Source organism: Notolepis coatsorum, assembly GCF_963971535.1.
Source record: "Notolepis coatsorum genome assembly, chromosome: 1".
Lineage (NCBI taxonomy): Eukaryota > Metazoa > Chordata > Actinopteri > Aulopiformes > Paralepididae > Notolepis > Notolepis coatsorum.
In genome coordinates, this window is record NC_140165.1 from 91,971,717 (window position 1) to 91,991,803 (window position 20,087).

At 42.6% G+C, this 20,087-nt stretch overlaps 1 protein-coding gene across 1 annotated transcript; it reads left to right on the top strand.

Annotated features, from left to right (window-relative positions):
- The first annotated feature begins 4,749 nt into the window (after positions 1 to 4,749).
- On the top strand, positions 4,750 to 19,031 carry LOC311239501 (type 1 phosphatidylinositol 4,5-bisphosphate 4-phosphatase-like). The gene is made up of 7 exons (XM_084327808.1): positions 4,750 to 4,994; positions 6,873 to 7,057; positions 8,362 to 8,468; positions 8,942 to 9,053; positions 13,716 to 13,768; positions 14,037 to 14,127; positions 15,750 to 19,031. The coding sequence occupies exons 1-7, from the start codon at positions 4,904 to 4,906 to the stop codon at positions 15,891 to 15,893; spliced, it is 783 nt and encodes a 260-aa protein (XP_084183934.1). The 5' UTR covers positions 4,750 to 4,903; the 3' UTR covers positions 15,894 to 19,031.
- The last annotated feature ends 1,056 nt before the right edge of the window (positions 19,032 to 20,087 follow it).

The following is a 20,087-nucleotide window of genomic DNA, read 5'->3' on the forward strand; positions in this document are numbered from 1 at the left end:
CCTTCCGCGTTCGGTTTGCACGGCCTGATTGGCCACTGACGCTTCTCTCAGCGCCCAATCGCGTTGCGCCTAGCTTTCAGTTCCACAGCCCAAGTCCTCGCCCATTTCCTCGTATTGTTTTCATCTCTCTATATTAACGTAGCCCATTTCCTCATATTGTTTTCATCTCTCTATAACGTAACGCGCTATTCATATCAATCGACATCACATCAATATATAAATAACGTATTGTTTTCATCTCTCTATATTAACGTTAGGCTGTAAAAATCTGTTCTATCAATCGACATCACATCAATATATAAATAACGTATTGTTTTCATCTCTCACATCAATAGTCCTCGCCCATTTCCTCGTATTGTTTTCATCTCTCTATATTAACGTAGCCCATTTCCTCGTATTGTTTTCATCTCTCTATAACGTAACGCGCTATTCATATCAATCGACATCACATCAATATATAAATAACGTATTGTTTTCATCTCTCTATATTAACATTAGGCTGTAAAAATCTGTTCTATAGTATAGGCTATATTTAGTCTAATTTATTAGACATAAGCATTTAAAAATACTTTGATTAGTCTACATCAATAGCACATTGTCAAGGTTGACAGAATAAAGTTCCAGCGGTAGCTATTGAGTTAGTATATTGTGCACGGCGGTAGCGAGTTAGGCGATAGTTCGTTAGTTTTAGTATATTGTGCACGGTGGTAGCAGTTTTAGTATATTGTGCACGGCGGTAGCGAGTTGAGTGATAGTGAGTTGAGTGATAGTTAGTTTTAGTATATTGAGCGAGTAGTTAGGCGATAGTAGGGCTAACGCGATTGGGCGCTGAGAGAAGCGTCAGTGGCCAATCAGGCCGCGTAAACCGAACGCGGAAGGACAACTGCCTTGGGGAAAGTATTCACGCGTCCTTGACAATGCTATGTGTCTAGTTTGTGTTGGATAGCCTCAGTAGCAGGGAGTGATGTACCAGTAATGCATTGGACAGTTTTCACCACCCTCTGCGGTGCTTTTCGGTCTGAGGCAGTGCAGTTGCCGTACCAGACTGCGATGCAGTTGGTGAGTATACTTTCTACGGTGCACTGGTAAAATAATCTGAATATATAGACAGCCCATTATATATATTTATTTATAATGGGCTGTTACACAAATGTCTTATATGGTGAGAAACAGGTAAACTGGGTACTTGTATTATTTTTGTCTTTGTTTTTGGTACTTTTCTCTATTTGCACCATTTGTAATTGGTTAAAGGTAGAATCCGTAATACCGTCAAACAGTGACCTATAGGCAAAAGAGCCCTGCTTTTACAACTCTTTGTTTACATTATTATTATTTATTTTTTTATGAGTGGGGAGTTGCTACTGCTGGCCACACCTCAGGCTCTAATATTAATATATATAATAATAGATAGTAGAAATGTATTAATAATAGTACAGTGATATCAAATTTATATTACAAGTGACTCAGTTTTGTTTATAGGTTGAAATAGATTTGTGCCACATTGACACAGTTGGAATGCATCTTTTGGGTCTGTCCTGGTAGATCTGAAGGCCGATAGTGCATAACATGTCCTCATAATGCTCTAGGTTCATCAAGGTCATTGCTTAAATGCTTTCCTACCATCTTAACAGAACTCTTCTCTGTCTTGAAGTATAGCCTACCATATACTCTGATTTAAATGGCAGCCACTGGCGGGAAAATGTACAGACTTTTCCAGGGGCAGGAGCAAAATCCTAAAAAGGGCACTTTCTTTAAGATTAGTTGTTCCTAGCCCCTTTCGTGACTGCGATGCAAGCCAGGGGCTCGAATACGCAGTCACTTATGGCTCCGTAGTAGCCAGGTTAATTTGCACCACCAAGCACTGCTTAAGAGCTAGCGGTGGGTCCAAAATATATCAGATATAGATTTCAAAGGTACCCAGCGTTCCATTAGGGTTTCACACACACGCGCGGCAGGGTTTGAAAGCTCGGCGTTGTGTCGTATAATCCTATACAAATCTAAGGTTAATTGCAGCACAAGGAGGTCGCTAACTGGAAGGAGGAATAAGATCATAAGTGATAGAATTTGGTCTCCTCATCTGACTTCCAATATAGCCAGCAAGGAATAAACGTGCAGTCCAGACGGGAGAGTTCGAATTCAAACTCATGTATTTATTTGTCTCTGCGGCCAAGAGTGAATTAAAAGGTTGCTTTTCACATACAAGGATTATCAGAATACATTAACATGTCTGTTTTGTACAATTTCCACCAATAGTAGCACATTTTAATAATACGTTTGGTCCAATCCGGTTGGTTCTTCTGTGGGGGTTGGTGTCAATGGCCCCCTCCTCTGGGCTGTGGCGACGTGATTGGACAGAGAGGGGGGGGGCCTGCCTGTGGCCCCCGTCGGTGTCTCCTCTGAATGCATCAACATTCCTTCGTATAACTGTGATAACTATACCAGGATTCTTAATTCTAAATATCTATATAGTTGTTTTTATTGATTTCTTTATAGAGTTGTCAATCCAATCAAAGCCAATCAAGTATCATGCTTTTTCATTTAACTTTGAACCATGTCCTTATTGATTAATGATCTTTAGTCCTGTCTTATACTTATCAGAGCCAGTTATCTGGTCTCTGCTGTCGGCTGACATCTGCTAACATTTGGGTGTGACTTTTCAGTTCCTTTGTTCTAGTGTTGCTAGTGGGGGTTGAAATAACTGTTCCTGCTGTTATCTGATGCAACTGTCTCTAGAATCGTTCCTCATTTAGCCCTGCAGCCCACTCTGCTGCTAAAAAGTATACAAGGCATAATGTTATGGTTTTCTAATTATTCACACATATTAGTTATGGAATTCAAGGTCAATATTACCACAGTTGCTAATAAACATTTTAAATCATTTTTATAAACTGGTCAACACTGCATTATTTCCGGCGTTGGGTGCATGATGCGCATGCGCTGTGATTGATTGATTGATTGATTGAAAACTTTATTAACAGATTGCAGAATGGGTACAATACAGTACAGCTCAATACACACAATTGTTAAGGGGATGCAGACCAGAGAAAGACTTTCGTCTTGTTTACATCAGGGTCCCCCATTTTCAATTCATCAGGACATATATGACATACATGACATACAGATAGTCAGTACTGCTACATCTATACATTTATGACATACCAGATTTGCAAATACAGTACTGTTTGTGATACAGAAGGAGTCAGGAAAAGGGAGTATATACATTTGACGTAGAAACTGTACATTGGAGGAGGTTGGGTGGGGGGGGTTGGGTACACTGGGATATTGACAACCATACTGGGTAATCTACATTGGAGGTGGTTGGGGGGGGGGGGGGGGGGCGCAGCGCAGGCGCACCAGGCAGCCAAATACGGAAATACAGACGTTTTGAGCAGTGTTGGCCAGTTTATAAAATGATTTAAAATGTTTATTAGCAACGCCGAGCTTTCAAACCCTGCCGCGCGTGTGTGTAAAACCCTAATGGAACGCTGGGTACCTTTGAAATCTATATGTGATATATTTTGGACCCACCGCTAGCTTTTAAGCAGTGCTTGGTGGTGCAAATTAACCTGGCTACTACGGAGCCATAAGTGACTGCGTATTCGAGCCCCTGGCTTGCATCGCAGTCACAAAAGGGGCTAAGTTGTTCCATGTCTTATAAGGTATTAGAGACACTAAGAAGCTTTACATAACCCTCTTGCAACAAGTGCCCCTTGTGAAATACAATGCCAGCAGTGTCTAGTGCAAATGTTTTTTTTTTTTTTTTTTGGTGAGACCTAAATAAAACGAATTGTTTTAATTAACATGAATGAATCATCGGGCAAGAGACTGATTTGGCCCCTGGGGGGAGAGAAATGGATACTTTAGGCTTGTTCAAGATGGATTTCGGTTTGCCTCGACTAGTAGACGAGAGTAGCCGAGTGAAGCCGGGGGAGGAGTTAAGAGGGCGGACACTGCCGATTTCACGAGAGCCCCTCGCCTAGTCTCGCGCGGCAGATACGCTTTCACGTCACCACACACACATTACACACCTGTCCAGCTCATTATAATGCGATGGCCGTGTGCAAAATTAGATCAGATTCAAATGTACAGCACACCATATACTGCTACAGTGGAATATACTATTCATATACCATAATGTATACCATCTTGTTGCGCGCTCCTGGCCGCACGCACACACAACACACTGCTGTGTGTGTGTGTGTGTGTCTGACAGCTTGAAGTTTATCATGATGATATGATGATAAGTTGATAACGCATAACATAATAAAGTTTTCAATCAATCAAACGTCTCATAACTCCCTGGCTGTCACATGGCTGGTGACTGACAACTTTTCTGAGCCAATAGGCGCTTTGCGCGACCGTAGCAAGTCGCTTCCCAGCCGGGAGCAGCCGGCTGAGAGGTACTGTGGAGCCTCGCTCTGAATGCTGCGCGCGGCTCGCTCCCGCGGGAGTTCCGCGCCTCGCCTCGTCAGAATTTCAGAGCAAATCGGACAACATTCTAACCGTCATGCAACGCGCTTGGCGAGGCCGTAGTAAAACCTGCGCAGATCTGCGTCCGCCTATCCCATCTTGAACAAGCCTAAACTACTTAGCTGTCAAACCAGCCAACCAATCATCACAACTCCTTTTAACCCGCCCCACTTCGACCATGTTCATTAATTGGCTGAGCGTCCTGCCCATCATTCGCGTGAATCCTGTCAAAAGTCATGTGACAATGTTTTTTAGTCCCCCCCCCCCCCCAGCCTGTTCTTTCTGCTCGAACCGCCGCGTCATGTGAACAACAACAACAACACGCCGAACACCGAGCCTCCAGAGCAGCACCCACCCGCCCTACAGATCCTCCCCGGGTTCGAGGGCTCCCCGCCCGGCCCGCGAGTGACCCAGAGGCCGCTCGAAAGGCAGTATGGCGGACGAAGAGCGGTCCCCGTTGTTGTACGAACAACATGACGCTCCCGGGGACAACAACTCGTGTTTCTATCCGCCCAAATCGCTGAGTAAGTCGGTGGCAGATGTGAGCTTTATTTCTTTGTTATTTGTTTTTATTAAATCTGGCTTGATTAGATCTATATATTTCTAGAATTGAAAACTGTAAATACCCAAACATGTCAACATTGGCTAAGACAGGTGTGGTGATGCTACGCTTGTGTAGCTGAGTACGTTCGCTAGGTTAGTTTATATTAACTAGATTAAATGCTGCTAACGTTACTAGCAAGCAGTCTAGTCGTATTAGTAAACTAGCAGTTTTGACAGTGCGGTTGATTTAACTTCCTTATTTGATTTCGATCTAGTTGATCCATTGGTTTGGGTCCCTCGCATCCTCATGGCTCTCTCTCTCTTTCCAATGTCTAATCTCTCTTTCTCTCCCTGTCCACCCCCTCGTTCTGCTCTCCTTCCCCATTCTTTCTTTTCTCTCCTCTCACTTCTCCCTTTCCAACCTCTCCGACTATTCTTAGCTGTCATCATCTTCATCCCCTGCTTCCTGTGTCTCGTTCTTCACTCTCGCTCCCTGCCCTGCTCTGTATTAATAACATGTGTTGCCCAGAGATCAGTTCATATTGCCTTCTATAAAATGTCTTGTAATCAACCATAAATACTGCGGAGTGCGGATAGATAGTATTTCATTGATTCCTGGAGAGGAGGCGGTAACATGATCATCACTGGACCTTGGCTGTAAAATTCTCTGTTTGCTTCAGCCTGCTTGGTGTACCAGAGGGGTGGTGGGGCTTACCGGACCATTATTTTCTGGTGGGTCATGATGGGTCCGCAGGTGTAGTCTGTAGGCCTCTGTACCTTTTATGGTATAGATCGAATTGCTTCTTCAATACTATCGATTGTCGGAAAATGCTATGTCATCGCAATTTGGTATTGGAGTTAATGTCAGTGAGCCATCAGTGTCAGTGAGCCAATAAGCATGTTTGTTTCAAGATATAACATTTCTTCTGTTGTTCAACCACAATCCAAAACCATCCAAAATGTAACAAAAGGGGGGCGCGAGTATAATTGTAACTAACTATCGAATCCCAGGTATAATAATATAATAATAATGCAGGACCTCTTTAGGGGGTCTTTAATCGGCATGCAACGAACTGGACATGTAATTGGAGCGGCACACACACACCGGGATACACACACACACACGCATTGTCTTTCCTCAGTCGCCGATGCGATAGAGTCTCTGCGCCTAACCTATCCCGTCGTCCTTCCCCCCATGGGCAGCCGGGAGCAGACAGGCATCAACGTGAGCCGCGCCCCGGGGACCAATCCAAGTGCTCCTGTCCGTCTTCGTCAAGGACGCCACAGCGTTAGCGATCTGTTGTTGTGCATGTTTTTCCATTGTGTTTATCTTATCGGGGGGGAAACCCTTGCGAGCACGGGGAGAACATGCAAACTCCACACAGAAAGGCCTGGGAGATACCCCACCTGAGTACCTGGCATCATGGAAACCTGGTCCCCAAGCGGGAATCGAACCCTGGACCTTCTTGCTGTGAGGCGACAGTGTTAACCACTACACCACCGTGCCGCTACACTACGCTAGGTATCAGTATTGGCACCGGTATCGAAGATTTTCAAAACAATAAGGTTGGGTTATTCTCCTCCTACTCCAGTGTCGGTACAAGTATCATTTTACTCAAGCTTATACAATGATTGCAATATATACTGTATGTATTGTATCATTTTGGATAAACAATAAGGCCTGATGTAGAATTGTCAATGTCTGCCATTTTCTAGCAGTGGAGGACCTATTTCTTTCTTTCCTCCTTTCATCTTTCTCTCATTACCTCCTTTCTCATGAAATAATGCTCTTCCTCCTCAGCCCTCGCTAGGTATCTCTCCCTCTCCTCTGCTAATCCTTTCTCCTCTCTTCTCCGCAGGCTTCTCTCCATTCCCGGAGTCCGGGGTGGTACCAGGGGACCCCCCTCCTCCCTACTCTCCCCAGGGCAGCCCAGACAGCGGCAGCGCCCCGGTGATCTGCTGCAGGGTGTGTCAGAGTGCCATCTCAGTGGAGGGCAAGACCCACCAGCACGTGGTCAAGTGTGGCATCTGTAACGAGGCCACGGTGAGAGGAAAACACCTACATATATAGTAAATATACTGTACATACATAGACCATCAGTAACTAAGCCAGGGTGAGAGGACCTAAATATACTTAAATATATTGTACATACATAGAACATCTGTAACGAAGCCATGGTGAGAGGAAAACACCTAAATATATTGTACATAATGTGACGAACCTGGTGGGGTTCAGGCTCGCCACGGTTCAAATACAAACAAATTCGAATGTCCACACGAGAGCAATATCAATCAATACATGTATTTATTCAATTCAGGGCAGAATCCAGAGGGAAAAGCAAAAGAATGGCCGTGATTCAGTCCCAGGGTCAAAAACACAAAACGGGCTCGCAGACAGAAAAAGGGATTGTTCACAATTCAGGGTAGTCATCCAGTCCAGGGTCAGTACACAAGGGGGTATCTCAGCCAGTCCAGGGTCCAGTACACAAAGCACACCTACTCACCTTCACCTCTCTTACTACCCCTCACCTTCACAACTCTGAATATAACAATCTCTCTCTCAATACAACAACTCCAACCTCACCTCCGCTCAACTTACTCCTCTCTAACCTAGTGGTTATGGAGTGTGTGGGACTGGGTGTGTGCACGTGAGATGTGGGTGGACTAATGATGCGCAGGTGTGTTCTCGGTACTAATCAGCTACCTAATTGACTCTACTCCTTCCGTGGCAAAAGTATCTCCCATCCTTCACATATCCATGGGTATGATCTGCCACAATACATAGACCATCTGTTACGAAGCCATGGTGAGAGGAAAACACCTAAATATATTGTAATTATATTGTACACACATAGAGACCCATCAGTAACTAAGCCACTGTGAGAGGAAAACACAATACCTAAATATATTGTACTGTACCCACATGCAAATATACATAGATCCATTATGCAAATATGCAGTCTCTCTCTCTATCTACTTATTTTGTATACGTAATTTTTTTTACATTCTTCTTTCTCTGTATCTATCTCTCGCTCTCTGTACCTATTTCCTTCTCTCTCCCTGTACCTACATCTCTCTCTCTGTACCTACATCTCTCTGTCTCTCTCTGTACCCCTCTCTCTCTCTATCTATCCCTCTCTGTACCTACATATCTCTCTGTACCTACATATCTGTCTCTCTGTACCTACATCTCTCTGTACCCCTCTCTCTCTCTCTCTCTCTCTCTCTCTCTCTATCCCTCTCTGTACCTACATATCTCTCTCTATCCCTCTCTGTACCTACATATCTCTGTCTCTGTACCTACGTCTCTCTCTCTGTCTCTACATATCTGTCTCTCTGTCTCTGTAGCCCATAAAGAACGCTCCGGTGGGGAAGAAGTACGTACGTTGTCCATGTAACTGCCTGCTGATCTGTAAGGTCACATCTCAGAGGATCGCCTGTCCTCGACCATACTGGTGAGAAGATGTCTGCTTTGGAGTTTTATGTGTGCGTGTATGTTTGTTTTATTGTTTATTTTATTTTTTTGTTAGTATGTACATAGCATGACTAGACCTGTGTGGAATCCTCCCGACACAGAATTCTGATGGAAAACGTTGGCTGAGTTTCAAAGAGGATCGGATTCTAAAACCACAAATAACCTGTAGCAGAGTTAATTATGAACATTCCCCAGGTTTTTTTTAACAAAAAAACGACACAGAAACGTCCACAGATTACGTATAGGTCTGGCCATGGCCTTTAACCCTACTGAAAAGGGCTACCGTATGGCTGCTAGATGGAGTGATGGTGTTGTAATTAGGTTTTCTTGTCCAAATGTAAGAATTAGGTTTATACTAAAATGGGTGGAAACGACGGCGATCTGTATTGTAAGTGATGGGAGTTGTGTGTCACATGGGATCCTGAACATGCCTGTGTTTTCTCTGTCCCCTAGCAAACGCATCATCAACCTGGGACCGGTCCACGTAGGGAGGGACAGTCCTGAACCCAAACACCAGCCCATTGGGATCAGGGTAATCTGTGGACACTGCTCCAATACATTCCTGGTACAACACACACACACACACACACACGCATACACACACGCATACACATACACATAAACTTTCCTGCACATGTGGTTATTTCTATTTTTTGGAACGAGATGCAAAAGAACAAATTGACATTGATCCCCCTCACTACCTTTTAGGACTTTATCGCAGAGTTGTTTACACACACACCTGCAACTGTCACCCAGCCTTTTAACTGTCATTTGTCTGTTCTACTTCATATATTACATACCTTGTAACTTTATTTAGTTGTTTGTTTGATGTGTGTTTTAATTATTTCCTTTACCTCTGTGATGCATGTATCGTCTGTCTCTTTTCATTTTTCTTTTTGTGCCAGTTACCCTTCGAGGGGCCCTTTTGTCCTCTCGCCATGCCGTCATTGTAAATAAGAATTTGTTCTTAATTGACCTACCTGGTTAAATAAAATAGGTTTTTAGGGCCTTCTATGGACATTGCTCCAATATGTATTATACAATATGCATAATATATTAAACACTGTTATATAATAATAATAATAATAATAATAATAATAATAATAATAATAATAATAATAATAATAATAATAATAATAATAATAATAATAATAATGTAATATTATACCCTTTGGTTTCATGTACATACACACACGCATACTATGTTACACACTGTTATATAATAATGATGATAATAATAATATAATCTTATACCTTTTGGTTTGATGTACATACAGACACAAAATGTGTTACAAACTGTTATATTATAGGCCTAATAATAACTTTGATAAACTGGCACCCATTTTAATTGACATGTATGCAGATTCATTTAGGTCACTTAAGTTACCCCCATTTACCCAAGCCTCGATTTCTCTGTTGCTAAAAAAAGATAAAGACCCCCTATCCTGTGGAAGTTATCGTCCTGTCAGTCAGTTGACAGTAGATTTAAAAGATTCTATCAAAGCTCTTAGCTATGCGCTTAGAACCTGTCCTTCCCACTATCATCTCTCCAGACCAAACAGGTTTTATCCAGAATAGATATTAATTTTCCAACATTAGGCGTCTCTTTAATGTTCTGTATAGCCCTTCCTCCACAACTAGCCCGGAGGCTGTCATCTCACTGGATGCGGCCAAAGCTTTTGACCGTGTGGAGTGGGGATATCTTTTCGATACGTTGAAAAAGTTTGGACTGGGGGATAACTTTGTAGCCTGGGTGAAATTACTTTACACCTCTCCCACTGCCTCAGTAAGGACTAACAACAACACATGTTCAGCACAGTTCCATCTACACCGCTCCACGAGACAGGGTTGCAATTTGAGTCCACTCCACTCCTGTTCGATGTCGCCATTGAACCGTTGGCCATCGCACTTCGATCAGACCTTCGTATAAAAGGTATAATCAGAGGGGGTGTTGAACAGAGGACCTCCCTAAATGCAGATGACCTGCTTCTATACGTTTCTGACATCTCCATCTATTCCAGCTGCACTTGACATATTCACCCGATTTGGCCATATTTCAGGGTATAACTAAATGTAGACAAAAGCGAACTTCTTCCATTGAATGCAGAGGCTCGAAGTTATCCACTGCATAACTTTCCATTGAAAATGTCCCCCCATGGCTTCAAATATCTCGGTATCCAAATTAGGGATACATTTGGGGACCTATTCAAATTTTATTTTGGCTCTACTGACTCGATTTCAGGAAGATTTTGAACGTTGGTCATTATTACCTCTCTCTTGCTGCACGTATCAATTGCGTTAAGATGAACTCTCTCCCAAGGTTTTCTTATCTTGTCCAGTGCCTGCCTATCTTTCTTCCCCAATCATTCTTTAAAAAAATGTACAGCCTAGTGTCCAAATTCATTTTGAATAACAAAGTTCCCAGAATTAGTAAAGCTCTATTACAAAGGCCTAGACCTCTGGGTGGCATGGCTCTACCTAACTTCAGAGCCTACTATTGGGCAGCCAATCTCAGAATCATACAGCAATGGCTACAGTCAGACAAACCTCTGGTGTTGACATCGAAGCCTCATCCGTCAAACCTGCCTCACTAACCGGTCTTATACATGCCCCCAGTGGTTTTCCAATGGCCCCCTACTTCAAAAATATTATCGTTAAAACTACATTCAGAATTTGGAATCAATTCAGATACCACTTTGGGCTCAAAACTCAATCCCACTTGGCCCCGATAGCAGCTAACCCTTTATTTCACCCCTCACTGATGGATGGAGCATTCTCCTTATGGGCCTCACTCGGTATTAACACACTAGGTGACCTGTATATAGATAATGTTTTTGCCTCTTTTCAGCAATTATCAGAGAAATATTCAATCCATAGCCGACATTTCTTTCGGTATCTACAGATTCGTAGCTATTTCTGTAGCATGAACCCTATATTTCCCAACCTTCCAGAGGTAACACCCATCGACTCCTTTTTAACCCCAATGTCTTTCACCAAGGGCATGATATCGACTATGTATAATCTCATTCTCTCCTTATGTCCCACCCCAATACACAATATTAAAAGTAAATGGGAGGAGGATTTAGAGGAGGAGATCTCGAATGACATTTGGGTTGACATTCTACGTCTTGTTCATTCTTCTTCTATTTGTGCAGGACACGGGCTGATACAATGCAAAATTGTTCATCGAGTACACCTGACGAAAGTCAGATTAGCCAAAATGTATGAGGATATCGATCCTATATGTGATAGATGTCATTCGGCCCCAGCCACATATACTCGCATCACATGTTTTGGACATGCCCCTCGTTGCACAGGTATTGGACAAATATTTTTGAAACCATCTCGGGAAGTATTGAGACAAATCTTGAACCAAATGTATTGACAGCGCTTTTTGGATACTCTCCACCTATGTTATCACTTAAGCACAAAGCACACGTTGTGGCATTTACCACTCTACTGGCCAGGCGGCTGATTCTGTTTAAATGGAAGTCCGCTGCTCCCCCCACTCACCTTCACTGGATTAGAGACATACTATACTTTATCAAACTAGAAAAGATAAGATGTACTCTGAGAGGTTCTTCATCTATGTTCAAGAAAACGTGGGGTTCATTCCTTGTGCTTGTGGATGATGTACAGTTCCATACTATTCCAGAATAGCAATTCTCATGCTGCTTGCTGGTATTCATCTGTGTGAACGTTAATTCAACGTGATTTATTTGATATACCGTATATACATTGGAGAAGCATATTTGGGTACTTGAACATGTGCTATATATTTGATATACTATTATTATATGTATATATATACTTTTGAGACGACTGTCGTGCGACCAAGTCAGTGTTTGTTTGTCTTATTATTTACTTTTGAATTTTCTTTTTTTCTTCTGTTTAATGTTGTTATCTGTTCTATGTGGACTGACAATACAATAATGCATATATGCAGACATATACTTTGATTTGTATGTCCTCAAAAAAGTATAATAAACAAAAAAGTGAAGAAAACAAATTATAATATTATACCCTTTGGTTTGATGTACACGCACATAATATGTTACACACGGTTATATAATAATGTAATATTATACCCAGGGCACGAAGAGCCTGCCACCCGCCAATGGCGGGCATATTTTAGGTTTGGCGAGTGACACTGAGAGGTCTGCACGCCACCTTGCGTGTAGTTCATAACGATACTCTTATTTTGAAAATCCTGTGCGGGTCTCATTTCCGCCCCAAGCACAGCTCCAGTCATAATATCGATGGCTCCGGCAGTTAGCAACGTTCGGTTCATATGATACTCTTATTTTGAAAAAACCCATGGCAACGAGTCATATCCGCCCCAGTCTGTGCTTCTGCTCGTATCAACACAGAGGCAGTCTGCTCTAGTCTAGTGCGGACCTCCGTGAGCTAACGTTACTGTTTAAACAATGACCCAGTCAACTATTCACTTTTCGTTTAATACATGAGGCATTGTCTAACGGTATCTAGCTGGCTAGCTACTGATAGCTGCTGATATCAACAAATGCTCCAGCAATAGTCGAGTGCATAATACCTTCGTTAGCTCACGTTAGCTCTATATGTCCCAGTAAACTAAATAGTTCACTGAGGCGTTGTCTTAACGTTATCTAGCCGGCTAGCAGTAGCTACAGATAGCTCCTGATATCAATGTCTTATAACATTGATTCGATGCGTATTCGAGCTGAGGGCATGCTGAATGTGATTTGACCAATGCACAGTATACCAATAGGGTCCAGCTGCAGCGCCGGAGAATCCTGGCTGCATCTGGAGGCTACTAAGTATACACACAGACAGTGGAGCTGTTTGCAGATGGCGAGAAGTCACTTCAGAGAGAGAGAGTACAAATTTAACTCTGCCCTCTTTAAGTGTCTATTCTTCAACGTAATAGCTTATCTACTTGAAATGTACTGAAAAAAATGTATATATGTGACACAAAAATGCGTATTTTTTTTGGCCGGTAAGAAATGTGCTTGGCGGGTAGAATTTTCCCATCTACCCGCCACTGGCCGGTGAGTCAAAAAAGTAAAAAAAAAATCGTGCCCTGATTATACCTGTTGGTTTGATGTACATATGTACACGCACACACATTCTGGTGTGTTCATGTGTGTTTGTGGAATGAGTTTTCAAGCAGTGGTTCTCTTTTTCTCACTTACACACAACCGTGAGGATGATGATGATGATGATGATGATGTCATCCTCTGTGTTTCAGTGGACAGAGTTTTCAGACAGAACACTGGCCAGATGTCCACACTGTCACAAAGTGTAAGTACAGTGTGTGTGTGTGTGCATGCTCAGGTGGAGAAAGAAATGAGTTGCATCTGAAGTCTTAGTTTGTATAAATGGTTTTCTAGTTAGGACCCAAGTGCAAGGAGATGGAGGCAGAGGCAGGTTCCAAGTTCAAAACACTGGACTTTATTAACTCAAAAGCAACACTCGACCATACATTATTATGGGGGTGTACTTCTGTTCTCCGGTTCTCCCTAATGGTCTTCATGGTCATGCTGACTCACTTCCTGCTCTTGATTTCCAGCTCTTCCATTGGCCGACGGTACCCCAGGAGGAGGAGCCTGCTGTGCTTCCTGCTCTTCGTGCTTTTCGCTGCCTCATCCGTTGGACTCATGGTGTGTGTGTGTGTGTGTGTGTGTGTGTGTGTGTGTGTGTGTGTGTGTGTGTGTGTGTGTGTGTGTGTGTGTGTGTGTGTGTGTGTGTGTGTGTGTGTGTGTGTGTGTGTGTGTGTGTGTGTGTGTGTGTGTGTGTGTGTGTGTGTGTGTGTGTGTGTGTGTGTGTGTGTGTGTGTGTGTGTGTGTGTGTGTGTGTGTGTGTGTGTGTGTGTGTGTGTGTGTGTGTGTGTGTGGCAAGAGCGCTCAATAAAACTCTAGTGTCACCCTTAACTCATTCAGCGCCGGAGCTTAATCCGTGAGATGGCGCTAGAACGCCACCGCTTTAATCAATGGGGGGACTGCGAGATTTGCGAGTGCTTAAAATATATCTACTTTTCTCCCCATTTTCTATTTTCTCCCATCCCAATTTCGTATTATCCAATTCTCCCCTCCCCTGTCTCGAACGTTGTTAGACCATGCCTCCCACTGGTTGACTGCAATGTGGACGAAGCCTTGCATCACGTGTCCCCTCCGGTACACGAGGAGGCAGCCGTCGCATCTTTTCACCTGCACAGCGCGATCTCTCAGTGGCGAGGAGTAACGCGTGGGAGGCTCACGCTGCCCCCGATACTTCCTGATTCTGCTGTACAGGCGCACCAACCGACCTGTAGGAGTCGCTGTCCACAACGTCCGATCCCCACCCACCGGCTTTCCCACCCCCTAATACTGCCAATTGTATTAGTATGAACGACCAGCCAAGCCGGAAGCAATGCCGAGCGCTGGGCTCGAACCCAGCATCTCCTGCGTTAGTGGCGAGCGCCTTGCCCACTGCGCCACTTAGCCGCCTGCTTAAAATATATCTTAAATAATAGCTATGGGTCTAATACACCCGTCGATTATCAGGGAGTTGCTTCCAGTCAACATGTACAAAACGGATTGTTTTTTCATCGGTACATTTCCGTTTTATACCGTTTTGAATAAGAGTATCGTTGTTGAGGCTTACCTCGCCTGAGTATTTAAACCCCGCCCGCACGGCTCGGATCGTCCCAGAAAAGAAACTACACCATTCCCAATGGGGTGCAATACCAGCTGGAAGGCGTAGGCGGCGGTATTTGCCCTTTTGCGAGCTCAGACCCATTCCCAACGATAACATCAGGCTGGATGGATGAAAATGAATGGATATCTCTAATAAAAGAAATAACAATTAAAACCTGACTATAAGCGATGGCGAGTTAACCCGACTATCATCGTGACTGGCGTCCAATGAGTTAAAGGTGCAATGTGCATGATTTTCAATCGCAGATGTTTTTGTTTGAATTTGGCTCCAAAACAAATCTTAGTCAAAGCATAACCGCTCTGATTCACAGTGTGAGTGACTTTCATTGACCAGTGTAGCAGCAGAGATATTCCATTCTAAAGTTTCACAGAGAGCCTTCTTCTAACCAATCAGAGGAGCTCAAAAGGAATCTTATTGGTATAAGCGTTGTTATTGGTTAGACCTGCACCCGCCCTCATTCAACACAATCCGGCATTGAGGACCATGGAAACGAACCACTAAATGTTATGTTTATTCCAACACAATTCCCTTTGCACTTCTCTGATTGGCCTACTGTATTGAGTGTACATTTATTTTGTGTGTCCAGATGGGAACATGGAAGCCAGCTCAGCAGTCTAGAGGGATCTATGTGTCCTGGGCCTTCATGCTCCTCCTAGCTGTCGTCACCATGGCTCGGACCATCTACTGGAGGTGTCTCAGGATCAGCGACCCCATCTCCAACATCACATAGACTCTGAGATAGAGAGAGATATGTAGGCTTCATGTAATTACAAACTTGTCAAAGTTTGATCAAAATCCCAATATGACCTAGTGCAATATGCAATACCCAGGAGGTGAAATATTTGTAAGGCAGAATTATTGTCAAAATACCTTCTGAATGAAATATTGTGGTACTGCAGAGATGTCCCGCCCTACAAATAATATTCTGCAGACTTAAGAAAACATCTTTGTTTGGTACACATCCCCGTAAAAATCACACCATGACCATTTTTAATGAAAATTGGATGAATGCCAACAAACAGGCTTACTATGTTCAGCTAAACTGTCAAATAACTACACTACATGTTAGGAAATGTGTTCTGAGTTTTCAACTCGACCGTTGCTATGGCTGCATTTGTCCATGGCAACACTGTAAACATTCCAAATCGACATGCTCTGCTTTCCCTGCCTTGGGAACGTGTACAGTCACTGCAAAGCTTTGAAAACCTCAACGAAAACATTCCAAAACGAAAAATGTGTATATATTGTCAGTCGTATATTACTCCCCACTGCTTTTAGGTAGCCTGCAAGGGTTGGGGGACAATATCCGAAAGATCTTGGAATAGTTTAATTTGAACTATCCCATAACAATTCATAAAACGAGAGATCGATCTTTTAGTCTATGCCGTTTTTCAGTGGATGTGGGACGATTTTTGGCTAAACGTTATTTCTAGCACGTCTCCAGCCATGCAGACGTCTTTAGTTTTCCTCTCTGAGTTTCTGGTGAACTGCTACGGAAACTCTGTTCACCAAAGGACATCTTTTGACAACGATGGCAGGTTAGGGTTGGTCCCCTGGACCCAGCGCTATCGAGCCAAACTGAATCCATATTCAATCAAATCGAAAACCTGCCATCAAACATCATACAACCCGTGAAACTTTTTGAGATGCTCTAGTTTCAACATTGTTTAAACTGCAGCGTTGAGATGAGATGGGGATTTTAAATACAGGCTAAGAATAGAATTGCTTAAAAAATCTGTAAACACTCCTGACGGCATGTTCAAAGGCGACGTGTGTCAGATTTGGCTAATTCACTTCAGGTCGTGACGTGATGCGTGTTGGCCTGGACTCCGCTCTGCCAGACGCTCGCAGGGAAGGAGTCTCGAGTATGAAACAATGGAGGAGAGGTCACAGTCCTTGTATCTGGTGAGAAATCGGGGTATTAATGCATAACGACTCATTTAAAATGAGTTGGCATTCCCTGTTCAATTTCAGCACCACAATACTCTGGCGTGGGTTTCAAGTGTCGACCTCCAGTTGATGAGCCTTATATGAGACTAGGAGACTGGAGAGGATCAGGCGAAGGGTTAAAATCCTGACCTTTTGTTCCAGTTTAAATGCACACTAAGATCACCTGGTGTCGTTCAAATAGCGCAATGAAATACTAGATCTCACAACACTGATGGACTTGACTCATATTTAATGCGTATCTCTATCATATACTGTCTGGCTTAGACAGTCGAGGACTGATGACGACCACAGTGGGCTGTGGTCAATTTTGAAAACGTCTAAATCGGCACCAAACCTCTTTGATGCTTTCCTAATATGATCACTGGACTCACTTAGAAAAACACGACAGCTAAGTGAATATGTGGCAGATTAATGGGATTTTCCGATTTTAGTTTATTTAAATAGTTTTGCCTTATTGATGTAATTTGGTAGAGTCCTTTCTCAGTGCAGTCCATGCTGTTACTCATACTAGCTCTGGATAGTTGGCCTCAAACTAATGCAAAGTCAATGCGGTCGCCAGTGATGCAGTGGTCATGGGACGGGGTTGCACGCCGTTCCACCACTTCTTTGAGCAGGAGTACGAGCAAGGATGCAAGGATGTGCACACAAGAATGCATTCCACTCGACTCTGCGCCAAGTACCCACCTGGCTACTTTGCATAACAATAGCTCAGGTCGTCAGGTGTGTTTAAATACTACAGTTGGACCATTCAACACAACCTGTGAATGAAATGTGTTACATTCCATTCCTGGAGTCAATTAGGCATCTTTATTCGCGAGGGAACATTTATGCGCATGCGCGGGAACACGTGCATGCGACGTCATTAGAACAGTGCAACCACCTATGAAATCACCACTGCACCACTGGCGGCCGCGCTCCTGTCTGAGTGTCTGTACAAGCTGACAGGACGACTGACATCAGAACTATCCCTAAGCACCTAACAAATTAGTCATTTAATCATCAATTAACCTCTCGCTCGTCGATCAAATATCAAACGCGCATGTTCTTCTTTATGTGCTAGTTTTAATACTCATGTGAATCAACTGACATATCAATTTGATATAGTGATTAAAGGTTTGATATAAAGGGTGTTTTATTTTTTATTACATTTTTTGGAAATTCATATACCATTTTTCCATATAAATCATCTGACACTGACGTGATGTGGGGGAATCAGGGACATCTTTTATTTAGTGAATTATTTTTAAATCGCATGAATTCAACAGATTTGAAGGGAGGAAGGGAATAATGTTTTCATTTAAATTCAGATATGCATTAGCTCAGCTGAAGCATCGTGGAAATAATTAGACATTTACAGGAAATATCGGGCATAAATTATAGTTTGTTTTTCTCTCTTAGATTGAAATACAAACATGCTGTTTCTCATTTGGGTCCGTAATAGGAAAACAGGGTTATGAATGAAATATTTTGTTTTATCTTTCAACTGAAACTCATGCAGTTTTCCGTTTGTGTCTGTGATACTTTGACACACTGAAACACTTTGTCAAAGGGAATATGAATTGTTTTTTCCTGCTTCGAATTGTAAACATACAATTTATTTTGGGGTCAGTTGAAACACACGGAATCTGGGAATATGGGTCATATACTGCTTAAACTTTGTCTGTATATATTAAATGGATGTTTATTATTTTCTACTGTACAGAATTGTTAAAATCATGTCTCCCCCTAGTGGCCGATTGATGTAAGTACTGACAGTGAAACCGGTTGCACTACATCCGATAATAATACTATATGTCCTGTCGTTCAATTTATGTATTGGTTTTTTTTGTACATTGTGAGACTAAAATATACTTTTAACAAGCTCTTCCATCTCATAAGTGTCGGGTTTCTTCACGTTAATAAATATATTCTGACAATATATTCTGACATTACTTATTAGCTACAGCAAGGACCATGATCACAACCCTGCCTTGTCTTCATTAGCTATGATCAGCCTGTCTGGGGCCATGGGCTAGCCCAGGGGTCAGCAACCTTTACTATCAAAAGAGCCACTTTTCCCCCGTCCCACAAAATAAAATGCTCAGGGAGCCGCACAACCTATTTACCCTTAAAATGAAGATAACGTTTTTTATATCCCCAAGCATACCCCACATTTAGCATAAAACGCCTAACGCATACCTAAAGTATTTTGCGATTTATTATACTTTATACTTATAGCACACAGTTTGTTGCATTAATGGAATTACAAAGCAACAAAAATAAATGTTTTGACTTTTTAATTGCTGTTTTTACCTGTTTTTACCAAAGGAAAACCTCAAACTCTTATGAAGAGGAGAAAAAAGACTGGCTGTGTAGACCTATTTTTTAATAAAACACAGAAGAGGAGACAAAACACTGGTGTCTGTAGACCGACTTTGAAATAAAACCCTGAACTATTCAGGTATATTTGAGTCCTTCCCTTATTTGTGGAACATTTATAAAATAGAAAGTAGTCCACTTTGAAAAAAGAATACCATGTGTAGACCTACTTTGAAATAAAACACAGAAAAGGAGAAAAAACACTGGCATCTGTAGACCTACTTTGAAATAAAACCCTGAACTATGCAGCTCTATTAGAGTCCTTCCCTTACTTGTGGAAAATCTATAAAATAAAAAGTAAATTTTTCATTGTTTGCAAATTTCGCACCACATAACAGGCATACAGGTAAGCCTTTTGTTGACTAAATATCTTAGTTGATGAAATATTTTTTCATTTCAGTGTCACAGTATGACATCGATCTCCATCGATCTGGGCCAGGGAGCCGCAGCTGATTGGCTAAAGAGCCGCATGCGGCCTCAAGGCCGCAGGTTGCCGACCCCTGGGCTAGCCTCTGATAACACAGGAGGGGGAGGGAAGTAAAGAGAGAATAACAAACACTTTTTGATACTCAGTCTGATAACAGGATAAAACTAGTTTTTGGTATAGATACCAGCC

Bases quoted from the DNA above. Each gene is read 5' to 3' on its own strand.
- LOC311239501 (XM_084327808.1), top strand. From the start codon at position 4,904: ATGGCGGACGAAGAGCGGTCCCCGTTGTTGTACGAACAACATGACGCT. The intron at 8,469-8,941 runs GTGAGAAGATGT...TCTGTCCCCTAG, and splicing joins GCCTGTCCTCGACCATACTG to CAAACGCATCATCAACCTGG. The intron at 13,769-14,036 runs GTAAGTACAGTG...CTTGATTTCCAG, and splicing joins TGTCCACACTGTCACAAAGT to CTCTTCCATTGGCCGACGGT.